The sequence below is a fragment of the Oncorhynchus kisutch genome, linkage group LG28, assembly GCF_002021735.2.
Source record: "Oncorhynchus kisutch isolate 150728-3 linkage group LG28, Okis_V2, whole genome shotgun sequence".
Taxonomy (NCBI): Eukaryota; Metazoa; Chordata; class Actinopteri; order Salmoniformes; family Salmonidae; genus Oncorhynchus; species Oncorhynchus kisutch.
Genome location: NC_034201.2, coordinates 844,753 through 858,427, shown reverse-complemented (window position 1 = coordinate 858,427; position 13,675 = coordinate 844,753). Strand labels below are relative to the sequence as shown.

At 43.3% G+C, this 13,675-nt stretch overlaps 1 protein-coding gene across 2 annotated transcripts in view; it reads right to left on the bottom strand.

The window, feature by feature from the left end:
• Positions 1-3,994, bottom strand: part of LOC109873120 (platelet-derived growth factor receptor beta) — a 28,588-nt gene extending 24,594 nt beyond the window's left edge. Inside the window, exons 1-2 of one of the 2 annotated variants that reach the window (XM_020464667.2) lie at positions 3,492-3,994; positions 473-551 (exon numbers count right to left, since the gene is read on the bottom strand). Coding sequence is in view for 1 of the 2 variants with exons in the window: in XM_020464666.2 (XP_020320255.1) it covers positions 3,492-3,514 (23 nt within the window). In the remaining variant the exon portion in view is untranslated. The remainder of the gene's footprint in view (positions 1-472; positions 552-3,491) is intronic. The other variant, XM_020464666.2, reaches the window with a different exon arrangement.
• Positions 3,995-13,675: the final 9,681 nt, after the last annotated feature.

The window sequence follows — 13,675 nt, the reverse complement described above, 5'->3', positions numbered from 1 at the left end:
TATGGAAACACAGAGAGACTAAATATGTTGTTTTGTTTCTTTGTCAATATTTGGGGGAAGCCCTGCTTCCCTTGGCATGCATGGATACACGGCACTGCATTTACTATGTTTCTCCTACTCTTTGAGGCCAGGCTGAGCTCACAGTCAAAATAGAGATGTCGCGGCTGGGGTTTCCCAAAATGTATGACATACTGCTTCTGGAATTCACTACACCAACCAGCACGTCTTTCTTCCTCTGCACTTTTAGAAAAGGTTTGTATTAACCTATTGAGAGCAATTTTGTTTGTACAATCTGAGTCACGGTATCTTGTATGATTCATCTTTTCCATTCAGTCATAGTAACCTTATGTTGTCAAGGCCATTGCTATTCGGATTCGAACATCGTTGGTTGTCTCAGACCACTGGCTGCCGAACAAAAAAGCAGCAGGACACTGCTCTGCTGTCTGTCTGGTACCATGAATCAAAAGCATACCTCTCTGCTACAAGACCCTTCAGGCAGCTATCGTGATCCTCAGCAAGTGAAGTTAATGTCCTTCCCAGCTACAGTATGTCTGAAAGTGAGAGTACAGACGGGGCATTGGTGGCAACTCGCAGGCAAGAGGTGCAGACAGACAGAACCTCACTGAGATGTGACTGCCCTGTTAGCCTCTCTTTCTCTCTCTCCCTGTTTCCCTCCTGGTTTTTACTAGAGCTAAAAAGACTCCCCCCCCCCCCCTATATCCTTTCATCAATCACACTGCCTTTTTCTCTGGGGAATGAACAACTCAATAAACAGACCCCAGGCATTTTAGACAGAATTAAAAAGAATTGCTCTAGCTACCTGATCATTTCAATTTTGTGTTCCCTCTGGAAACAAACGGAATATGGCATGGATTTAATGACTAGACCACGCAGGCCAAGTATAAGGAAATTCCATCTGAAAGAAGCAATGTGTTTTCAGGGGAAAATATAAAGAGGTAGAGGAAGAGTGGTTAAGGGAGGAGGCCACATAGAGGGAGATGTTGCGAAAGAGCCCCAAAGATAGGGGGAATTTTCCACGGAAAGCCAGAAAGCCAATGCGATCAAAATACCTTGTTGAGATAAACAGCTCTTTTCTAATCAAGCATCCTCTCAGGACTCGTGCTCTTTGAGGAATTAAAACAAACATTATTTGCCAGAAACCAAAACCTCTCTCTGGCAAAGGTTTGCAAATGAACTCTTTCAGAAAAGCATCAATAGTATGTAAGCACATTGGCCCAGGTCCTATAATGCTAGTTAGCCGCTGCCCAAGAGGGGCTGGCTGTGAGTCAAAATGTCTAATAAAACAAAATAAACTGTCTCTATGTGACCTGACCTCAGATCAAATAAAGGCTGTTTACATGAACACACACAAACTCATTTCACACTCATACTACCTCCTCACCAGGGAGGTACCACTGAGTAAGTGAGAGATACTTTATCTAGAGGTCTAGGCAAATTCGGGATAAGACTGAATTGCCAACGGAACTGAACTGGGCATCACCTCATCAGTTCAATCAGTTATAGTCTGGAGCATGGTGTTTACGAAGCCCTCTGAGCTGAGCTAAAGAAGCCAGCTGCTTTCTTATCATTGTGAGGGAGGCAGAACCTGGCCATCACAGTGTCTCTGTGATGAGGAACACTGGCCTCCCTTGTGTGGGGGGCGAGTGACTGACACACCAGACGCAACCAGCCTGCGAACACAGATGCTGATCTGTGGCACCCTACCATAGCCACACTGCATGCCATGTGTTTCCCACCAATCGGAAAGGCTGCAAAACAAACTGAACCTCTGTTTCATATGGCCTACGCTCCTGTATCCGATTTAGCACCGTCAACGACTCCATGACTGGTACATTTTCAGCCCACGTACAGTCTGCAGCAGACCCTCTCATTGGGTATGGCATATTTTTATTTAAAAAATATGTACTAAATGAAACACAAGCTCCTCCTAGATCGTCGCAGGCCTATTAAATGGTAATAGGCGCTCGAGTAGCCGCTATAGCAAAATGCAATGGAAATGAAATCACACAGAGGCCATCATTTCACCGTTTCAAATACGCGTAAATAAGCTGTACTCCTTGAGAGTTTGGCCTGTCTAGATGTTACATAAACGACCCTGCAGCAGTATATCGATAGACATTTTCGTCGTTTTCAGTACTAAGCAAATGTTCATCTGTGACCAAAACAAGGCTTTAATCAATTTAACACATGTTCCATGCAGTGTCTGGATTGAAGGGAGGGGTAGGTTATAGAGTAATCAGGTTACAGGGTATAGAGCGGTACCCAGTTCTGGGTTAGAAGAGTATTTTATGCCATTGTTTTTAGTTGAGGGAAGTCTTGCGGTATTACTTTAAACCCATTGAGGTTAGTACATTCTGTGATGGAAAGTAAGTGTCTGGTAGAGATGGAAGGGCGTATGGGCATGAAACTCTACAATCTGCTATTGCAATTTGGTTTCTTTTTGCACCATGTGATCTAGACGAGCTGTTTTTATCACAGATACAGTAGTGGGTTCCTTTCTTTTTGAACCATGTGATCTAGACGAGCTGTTTTTATCACAGATACAGTAGTGGGTTCCTTTCTTTTTGAACCATGTGATCTAGACGAGCTGTTTTTATCACAGATACAGTAGTGGGTTCCTTTCTTTTTTGTTGTTGTTGCTTTCGCATGAATTGTGTATCCGCGGTGACATTCCACGCATGCCTTTTCTCCTGTCTTCGTTCTTTGGTAAGTGTGCAAGAAGCACGGCAGCACACAGCAGTGTTGACTCCAATGTGCAGAATAATAAAATGTTGGTAAATGATGCTACTGAAACCGCAGTGGAATAGTCAATATATAATGAGCTGTGTGGCTTATGGCACATTATGCAACAGCATGGTAACACGCGATGTCTATGTGCTCTTTGACCATTGTGCCATTGAACTGAAATCCAAACAAGTGTTCATGTCGAACAGCCCCCATTGAAGGAGATGAGTGATATCCATAGAGGGTCAGTAAATCTTTCAACAGATAGATGTGTGTGGGCCGTCGTGGCTCTCAGCCCATGTTATATGCTGTTTGACCACCTTGTCCGTCGAACTGAAGTACTTTGAGTAGCCTTCCGTATCTGGAAGTACTATTTGGTTCGAATCCTCATTTAGCTGCCTTGCCTGATGGGAAGGGATGCACAGCAGGGGATACGCATACCAGCTGCACTGAGAGACAAGCTATTCGGAAGAACACCCGTTTGTGTTGTTCACTCTGGCAATGCCACAAGAGAGTCCCATCAGGATGTGGATAGCTTTGTCACCCATCACCAAGTTGGGGGTTTTATAATGCCTGAGAGCAGAGAAACCAGTACTGTCTCACATGCAAAAGTGTGGGTTGGCAGTTGTACAATAGTCTGGGCTGGTTGCAGACAGAGAGACGCAGCCTTGAAACCCTCCTTTTTTGTGTGTTAGAATAAGGGTGGGAAGAAGAAAGGTGATAAGGACGATGTTGTTGTCACTTACCTTGGGAGAGTTCCTCTCCACATTTTTCACCACCCTGTCTTGTCTGTTGACTAGTAAGATTTCTCGTATCCTTTCTGAGTTGGAGAGAAGTCCTTGATTTTGATGTTGAGTGAGCTCCTTCAATTTGCAGGGATATATAGGTGGAGACCTTCCGTCTGGCGCATGCTTTAGGAGAGTGGGTGTATGGGAAGTAAACAATACACAACAATTCTCTTGAAGCCATTAGGGTAAGCAGTTCCTCCTCCTTGAACAGGACAGCATTCTGGCTAGAGTTTCTATGTCCGTTCTTACTACAAAAGGACAAACAAATCAATACAAAATAAATATCTTATCCACTGGCGGAAGTCTATTATTGCCTTGAAAGTCAATATCATTCCATTCCGATAAAGAGCGAGAAAAGAGAATGGCTGCTGCCTTCCTTTGAGGGTCCAAGCTCTATATTCTGTTTTCAATCTTGGCTTTTCAGCCCTTCTTTTTCCTTCTCAGGATGTGAGTGGCTGGCTAGAAAATGCAGGGCGCTCGCCAGAACCTTGGCTAGAGCTTTTTTATTTGTGTTTTTTTTGTGGGGGAAGGGGAAGCAAGGTCAGTGGAGGGATTTAACTGGTTTCTGTGAAGTCATTCTTGGACATATACCGTCTAAATGTTCAGTGTGTGTTTGTGTATGCATGAGTTTAATCGTCTTCCATTAGCTAAAATATTATAATAGTGAAACTAAATTCAATACTTCAAAACTTTTATGACTTTTTGGAGATCGCATTTGGATCTTATTTATCCCGAATGTGTGCGGGATAATATTCATATGAGATTTCCCACATAGCACTGCTGTAGAGAGAGGGAGATGTTAGTGCTGGCATGTTCCTGCTCTCTCTGACGCAGCAGTGTTTGTCATGGCTCTGCTCTGTGGGAGGACTGGCACACACACACACACACCCACATTAAATGAGGCAGACCCTGATTACTGACCTCACCAGTTTTCGACCAGTGTGTGGGGGTAACCGCGAAAATCAAATCGAAGTTTATTGGTCACGTACACAGATTTGCAGATGTTATCGTGGGTGTAGCGAAATGCTTGTATTTCCAGCTCCAACAGTGTAGTAATAATACCTAGAAAACAATACAAAACACTATGCACATAATTCAAAAGTAAAAAGAAAGAAATTAAGAAATATGAGAATGAGCAATGTCAGAGTCCGGAACAAATATATAAAGTATTCAGACCCCTTGACTTTTTCAACATTTTGCTACGTTACAGACTTATTCTAAATTTGATTGAATACATTTTTTTCTCTCATCAATCTACACACAATACCCTATAATGATGAAGCTAAACAGGTTTTTAGAAATGTTTGCAAGTTTATTACAAATAAAAACTGAAATATCACATTTACATAAGTATTCAGACTCTTTACTCAGTACTTTGTTGAAGCACCTTTGGCAGCGATTACAGCATCGAGTCTTCTAGGTATGACGCTACAAGCTTGGCACACCTGTATTTGGGAAGTTTCTCCCATTCTTCTCTGCATATCCTCTCAATCTCTGTCAGGTTGGATGGGGTGCGTCGCTGCACAGCTATTTTCAGAGATGTTCGATCAGGTTCAAGTCCGGGCTCTGGCTTGGCCACTCAAGGACATTCAAGATGTCCCGAAGCCACCCCTGCTTGGCTGTTTGCTTAGGGTCGTTGTCCTGTTGGAAGGTGAACCTTTGCCCCAGTCTGAGGTCCTGAGCACTCTGGAGCAGGTTTTCATCAAGGATCTCTCTGTATTTTATTATTTTCATATTTTGCTCGATCCTGACTAGTCTCCCAATCCCTGCCATTGAAAACATTCCCACAGCATGATGCTGCCACCACCGTGCTTCACCGTAGGGATGCTGCCACCACCGTGCTTCACCGTAGGGATGGTGCCAGGTTTCTTCCAGGCGTGATGCTTGGCATTCAGGCCAAAGTGTTCAATCTCGGTTTCATCAGACCAAATAATTTTGTTTCTCATGGTCTAAGAGTCTTTAGGTGCCACTTGGCAAACTTCTGCCTTTTTACTGAGGAGAGTCTTCCGTCTGGGCACTCTACCATAAAGGCCTGATTGTTGGAGTGCTGCAGAGATGGTTGTCCTTCTGGAAGGTTCTCACATCTCCACAGAGGAGCTCTGTCAGAGTTCCAATCGGGTTCTTAGTCACCTCCCTGACCAAGGCCTTTCTCCCCCGATTGCTCAGTTTGGCCATGCGGCCAGCTCTACGAAGAGCCTTGGGGGTTCCAAACATCTTCCATTTAAGAATGATCGAGGCCACTGTGTTCTTGGGACCTTAAATGCTGCAAAAAATGTTTTGGTACCCTTCCCCAGATCTGTGCCTCGACACAATCCTGTCTCGGAGCTCTACGGACAATTCCTTCGACCTCATGGCTTGTTTTTTGCCCTGACATTGTCAACTGTGGAACCTTATTGTAACGGTCATCGTTGCATGAAAAAGGTGTAGACCAAAGTGCAGCGTGGTACATGTTCATGATTTTTTTTCACTGAACACTAAAACACAAAACAACAATGTGAATAAAAGAAACCCGAAACAGTCCTATAAGGTGCAGAAAACACTAAACAGAAAATAACTACCCACAAGACACAGGTGGGAAACAGCTACCTAAGTATGGTTCTCAATCAGAGACAACGATAGACAGCTGCCTCTGATTGAGAACCACACCCGGCCAAACACACAAATAGAAAACATAGAACACAAAAACATGAATGCCCACCCCAACTCACGCCCTGACCAAACCAAAATAGAGACATAAAAAGGATCTCTAAGGTCAGGGCGTGACACTTATATAGACAGGTGCGTGCCTTTCCGAATCGTGTCCAATCAGAGGGCCATTCTTTCATCTATGTACATAGGGCAAAGCAGTCTCTAAGGCACAGGGTAGAGTACCTGGTGATAGCCGGCTAGTAACAGTGACTAAAGTTCTTAAGAGAATACTCGGCGAAGGCCGGCTGTTGGTGACTGTTTAACAGTCTGATGACCTTGAGATGAAACTGATTGTCAGTCTCTCGGTCCCAGCTTTGATGCACCTGTACTGTCTCCTCCTCCTAGATCAGAGAAGGGCAACTTTGATGGGGGTTGGGACCACAAAAAAATCTGACCTCATCATGAGGGGCTGCAGTTTCTCCCGGATCTGCGTATCCATGTACATACCCCCCACCACATAGCGAGCAAAACATTTTAGCAGCCCCCTATTGGCAGTGGGGATAAATAAATAAAAATGTATGCAATTTACACATTTTGCTATGGGGCGTAGAGAAAATGTTGCCGTATCAAAGCAACGAGTCGGAGTCAGGAGTCCGAGTTTTCTCTGGTCTCTCCTCCAACCGTTACGGGGTCTGAGACGACGAAGCCTCCAACCATTAGCTCTGACAAATTGAACACTCTAGTCAATGCCGACTCCATTGCCTGCAGTATTACTCGTAGTATTAGTAACATTCAGCGATCATACACTGTTTACCTGGGGGTAGGACTACCGACGTTATGGCTAATCTGAAGATGGTGCTGGCTAAGGCTAAAACTGGCGAGTGTAGAGAGTATAGGGATATTGTTATCCAAGTCGGCACCAACGATGTTAGAATGAAACAGTCAGAGGTCACCAAGCGCAACACAGCTTCAGAGTGTAAATCAGCTAGAAAGATGTGTCGGCATCTAGTAATTGTCTCTGGCCACCTCCCAGTTAGGGGGAGTGATGAGCTCTAAAGCAGAGTCTCACAACTCAATCGCTGGTTGAAAACTGTTTTCTGCCCCTCCCAAAATATAGAATTTGTAGATAATTGGTCCCTTTCTGGGACTCACCCACAAACAAGACCAAGCCTGGCCTGTTGAGGAGTGACGGACTCCATCCTAGCTGGAGGGGTGCTCTCATCTTATCTATGAACATAGACAGGGCTCTAACTCCCCTAGCACCTCAATGAGAAAGGGCGCAGGCCAGGCAGCAGGCTGTTAGCCACCCTGCCAGCTTAGTGGTCTGCCACTAGCACAGTCAGTGTAGTCAGCTCAGCTATCCCCATTGAGACCGTGTCTGTGCCTCGACCAGCCAAAACTAAACATGGCAGTGTTCGCCTTAGCAACCTCACTGGAATAAAGACCTCCTCCATTCCTGTCATTACTGAAAGGGATTGTGATACCTCACATCTCAAAATAGGGCTACTTAATGTTAGATCCCTCACTTCCAAGGCAGTTATAGTCAGTGAACTAATCACTGATCATAATGTTGATGTGATTGGCCTGACTGAAACATGACTTAAGCCTGATGAATATACAGTGCTAAATGAGGCCTCGCCTCCTGGTTAGCTACTGTTTACAGACCTCCTGGGCCATATACAGTGGGGCAAAAAAGTATTTAGTCAGTCACCAATTGTGCAAGTTCTCCACTTAAAAAGATGAGAGAGGCCTGTAATTTTAATCATAGGTACACTTCAACTATGACAGAAAAAATAAGAAAGAAAATCCAGAAAATCATATTGTAGGATTTTTAATTTATTTATTTGCAAATTATGGTGGAAAATAAGTATTTGGTCAATAACAAAAGTTTCTCAATAGTTTGTTATATACCCTTTGTTGGCAATGACAGAGGTCAAACGTTTTCTGTAAGTCTTCACAAGGTTTTCACACACTGTTGCTGGTATTTTGGCCCATTCCTCCATGCAGATCTCCTCTAGAGCAGTGATGTTTTGGGGCTGTTGCTGGGCAACACGGACTTTCAACTCCCTCCAAAGATTTTCCATGGGGTTGAGATCTGGAGACTGGTTAGGCCACTCCAGGACCTTGAAATGCTTCTTACGAAGCCACTCCTTCGTTGCCCGGGCGGTGTGTTTGGGATCATTGTCATGCTGAAAGACCCAGCCATGTTTCATCTTCAATGCCCTTGCTGATGGAAGGAGGTTTTCACTCAAAATCTCACGATACATGGCCACATTCATTCTTTCCTTTACACAGATCAGTCATCCTGGTTCTTTTGCAGAAAAACAGCCCCAAAGCATGATGTTTCCACCCACATGCTTCACAGTAGGTATGGTGTTCTTTGGATGCAACTCAGCATTCTTTGTCCTCCAAACACGACAAGTTGAGTTTTTACCAAAAAGTTATATTTTGGTTTCATCTGACCATATGACATTCTCCCAATGTTCTACTGGATCATCCAAATTCTCTCTAGCAAACTTCAGACGGGCCTGGACATGTACTGGCTTAAGCAGGGGGACACGTCTGGCACTATAGGATTTGAGTCCCTGGCGACGTAGTGTGTTACTGATGGTAGGCTTTGTTACTTTGGTCCCAGCTCTCTGCAGGTCATTCACTATGTCCCCCCGTGTGGTTCTGGTATTTTTGCTCACCGTTCTTGTGATCATTTTGACCCCACGGGGTGAGATCTTGCGTGGAGCCCCAGATCGAGGGAGATTATCAGTGGTCTTGTATGTCTTCCATTTCCTAATAATTGCTCCCACAGTTGATTTCTTCAAACCAAGCTGCTTACCTATTGCAGATTCAGTCTTCCCAGCCTGGTGCAGGTCTACAATTTTGTTTCTGGTGTCCATTGACAGCTCTTTGGTCTTGGCCATAGTGGAGTTTGGAGTGTGACTGTTTGAGGTTGTGGACAGGTGTCTTCTATACTGATAACAAGTTCAAACAGGTGCCATTAATACAGGTAACGAGTGGAGGACAGAGGAGCCTCTTAAAGAAGAGGTCTGTGAGAGCCAGATATCTTGCTTGTTTGTAGGTGACCAAATACTTACAGGTCTGTGAGAGCCAGATATCTTGCTTGTTTGTAGGTGACCAAATACTTATTTTCCAATTATCTGGAAGCTTGCTTCAGGGCTCAGGTATTTTCTGTATACCACAAATGTTTTTTGTTTTTAGGGGTGTGACTGCATCTAAGGTATTACGCAAGGTTAAATGTAGTACCTCATTTAGGTGGTTAACTTCTTATGGTATAGGGGACGCTTACCGTCCCACTTGGCCAAAAGCCAGGGAAAATGCATTGCGGCAAATTCAAATAAAATGATATAAAAATCTAAACTTTTATTAAAGCACATATGTAAGATAGCAAATTAAAGCTACACTTGTTGTAAATCCAGCCAACATGTCAGATTTTAAAAAGGCTTTTCGGCGAAAGCATAAGAAGCTATTATCTGATGATAGCACAGCAGTATGTCCCATAAACATCGCAATTTGTCCTTTTGTTCGATTAATTCCGTCCATATATATCCAAAATGTAAATTTATTTGGCGCGTCTGATCCAGAAAAAAACAGCTTCCAAAATGCACAATATTTCAAAAGTTGCCTGTAAACTTTGCCAAAACATTTAAACTTTAGGTATTTTTAAACGTTAATAATCGATCAAATTGAAGACAGGTCTATCTGTGTTCAATACAGGAAGACAACAAACCAAGCTACTTTTCAAGTCTCAACAGTGTTACACAGTTCCTAGATGGCCATACTTCTTCATTGCACAAAGGAATAACCTCAACCAAATTCCAAAGACTGGTGACCTCCAGTGGAAGCGGTAGGAACTGAAAACAAGTTCCTCAGAAATATTGTTTCCCAATGAGATAATACTGAACAGACAGAGACCTCAAAACAAAAAAAAAATCTGAACGGTTAGTCCTCTGGGTTTTGCCTGCTACATAAGTTCTGTTATACTCACAGACATGATTCAAACAGTTTTAGAAACTATTCTTGGCATGAGTAGCAGGAAGTTGAAATTGCTATTTATCCAAAAGTGAAAATGCTGCTTCCTATACCTTATGAAGTTAACCGATTTCTGTTCTCTGACATCCTTGGGTAGGTGGAGGGAGTCTGGAAGGGCATCTAGGAATCTTTTGGTTGTCTGAGAATTTATAGCATGGCTTTTGATGATCCTTGGTTGGAGTCTGAGCAAATTATTTGCTGCGATTGTAAACATAATAAAATGGTCCATAATATTTATTCCACAGGACAAAACGAGGTCCAGAGTATGACTGTGGCAGTGAGTAGGTCCGGAGAGATGTTGGACGAAACCCATTGAGTTGATGATGACTCCGAAAGACTTTTGGATTGGGTCTGTGGACTTTTTCATGTGAATATTGAAGTCACCAAAAATTGGAATATTATCTGCCATGACTACAAGGTCCGATAGGAATTCAGGGAACTCTGTGAGGAATGCTGTACTGTAGCTAGCAACTAGCTAACGTTAGATGGAAAATGGTTGTTGAAAAATGGTTGTACATAGCTAAATCTGTCTAGTTATCTAATAGAAGTTAACTGCTTAACATTACCCTGAATTGTGAATTTCTCTGCATGTTGCGCCTCTTGCTGAGATCAGTGCTGTCTTCATAGTACTTTGCCTGGTTGGAAAGATAAGATAAAATCTCCTCAAGGGATGCCATTGAAGTGCAAGTACATACAAACAGAAAGCTGCAATAACAGTTACAGTAGCTTGCAAGCTAGCGAGCTAATGTTAGCTAAATAAAACTGTCTGGCTAGCTAGCTGGCTACTGTAGCTGGCTAGCTGACTAGGCAGGCTGAGGTATATAAGTACAGTAGCTAGCAACGTCAATCTAAAAACAGCTTAAATAAATTATTCCTATTTAACAATATGTACTTATATAAAGACAAATACATGGTAAAGAAAGTGTTTTCTTTTCAGTCGTTTGGTGTCCTCTGAAGCAGCAGGTCGTCAGCAGGTCGTCACCGTCAAAAACACCGTCCTTGGAGAACAATTCTGAGCTAATAATGTTGTTTGGACTGAGCGAGCATTTATGCAGTGAAATAGAACTGCCCGGACCCTCCTTCCTTCGTGACCACTACGAGATAAAATAGAGCCAAGCAAGGAGATGTGTTGATACAATTTCGGTTGCGTTTTCTTCAGATTTCTCAGGATATGCGGTTTCCAGGACATGCGGTTTCCCCAGGACATACCTCAGGACATGCGGTTTCCCCAGGACATACCTCAGGACATGCGGTTTCCCTAGGACATACCTCAGGACATGCGGTTTCCCCAGGACATACCTCAGGACATGCGGTTTCCCCAGGACATACCTCAGGACATGCGGTTTCCCCAGGACATACCTCAGGACATGCGGTTTCCCCAGGACATACCTCAGGACATGCGGTTTCCCCAGGACATACCTCAGGACATGCGGTTTCCCCAGGACATACCTCAGGATATGCGGTTTCCCCAGGACATACCTCAGGACATGCGGTTTCCAGTTTGCGCATTGTCCAGTGTAGTTTAGTGAGAGCTGTTGCGGTGTCGGCTTGGGGTTGAATATACATGGCAGTGTAAGGAGGTAATGCGATCAGCATTTGATGGTGAGGTATTCCAGATTGGCAGGAACAATAGGACTATTCACCACCCTACTCAGCATGCTGACAGACACCAACATATTCTACTGTTGCCTGAATGGTGCTTGGGCATATCTGGCATGTCGTTAAGCTTGCCATTCAGTTTTATCAGAGAATTATGTATGACTTCAGTAAGGAGTGGTAGAGCAACATTTCATTTGGAGTGCTCAAAGCCTAGATAGACATGAGAAGTAATGTGGTGTACAGCACCAGAGCACATTATAGTAGCATCCCACTGGGCACACACTGGTTGAATCAATGTTGTTTCCACATCATTTCAATGAAATATTGTTGAACCAACGTGGAATGGATGTTGAATTGATGTCTGTGCCCAGTGGGCAGTATTCTAATGTTTCTTTAGCATAAAGCAAGTCAGTGCCCAGTGGGATGGCAATGAAAGTGAGGGAGGCCATTAGGGGAAATCTATATCTGACAGTGCAATTTATCTAAATAGACTGATGTAAAGAAACCAAATTAAATGGGTTAGCACCCACTGTACATATGGCTCTGTGAGTTGGAGGTTCGTCCAGCAGCTATCTTGAGCAGCCTAACTCAGCACATCTGTCAACACGTGGGATATTTAGGTCCATATGTTCCTCCGGAAGTGGGACAAACTGGGAGCGGAGCGGAGGCTTGACTGCAGGCAGACACAAGACTCTTTCAGCTGTGTGTGTGTGTGTGTGTGTGTGTGTGTGTGTGTGTGTGTGTGTGTGTGTGTGTGTGTGTGTGTGTGTGTGTGTGTGTGTGTGTGTGTGTGTGTGTGTGTGTGTGTGTGTGTGTGTGTGTGTGTGTGTGAGTATGTGTGTGTGTGTGAGAGAGAGAACCTACTGGATCCTGCACATGAAAACCAGCAGCACAGATCCATCCCAATACTGGAGCATGCCCAGAGTATGACCCTCAGTTTCCATGGTGATCTGCAGCGATAAACAGAGATAATATGAGGTCATAATTATTTATTTTGAACTTGGAGTAGTTAAGAGAACTTTTGGCCAATGGAGTTGAGGGAAAGGAAATGACGCATGAAGACATAATCCCAAACCAAGGAGGCAGCTCAGAGAATAATGACTTCTTTGCACATTTTTACATTTGCTGTTCACTCACTCTTTACTCTCAACTTAGTTTTCTTTAATCAATTTGTCAGTTATACATATTTCACTCTATTGCTGTGTTCTTATAAAGCCTATGCAAGGTTTTGTTTGCTATTACTATCTCAACAAAATTAAGTTTAAAGAAAACAATGCCTTCTTTATCTGCTCCCATTCCACTTCTGGGGTGTAGGAACCAAACAGAACCAAACACAATGAAACAGGGAGGGACCTACCTAAATGTGTCCAATAGAAACTGTGCAAAACGTTTTACTACGATGTAAAACATTTTGCTACGTGTGCGACTAATAAATAAACCCCATGCAATTTCCTAAATTATGCAACAGGGGGAGACAGAGGGCAGTTCACATACAATCTCGTATGACCACCATGCACAACTGTGTGTGGGCAGATGTGAAATAAAAGATTAGTAAATGTGATGACATTAGAATTGAAAATTGTAGTGTCAAGCAATCGTTAAAGGAGCATTCAGCATTTGCTACATCCATTTTTGGCCTTAAATTAATGATACAATATGTACCAATTGATTCTTGAAGAATATAGAACCCAAAATAGAAGCTTTTTTTTGGTCCAATGTTTGTAAACAAAGCAACTGTAAACAAACTCTATACCGTCTCAAACATGGTTAAAACTATCATTTTGATATCATTGATGGGCAGTCCCTTACACCCATAGCTCTGTCTTTGAATTTGAGAGTGATCAAATTTCTCTATCCCCATCCCTCAGATT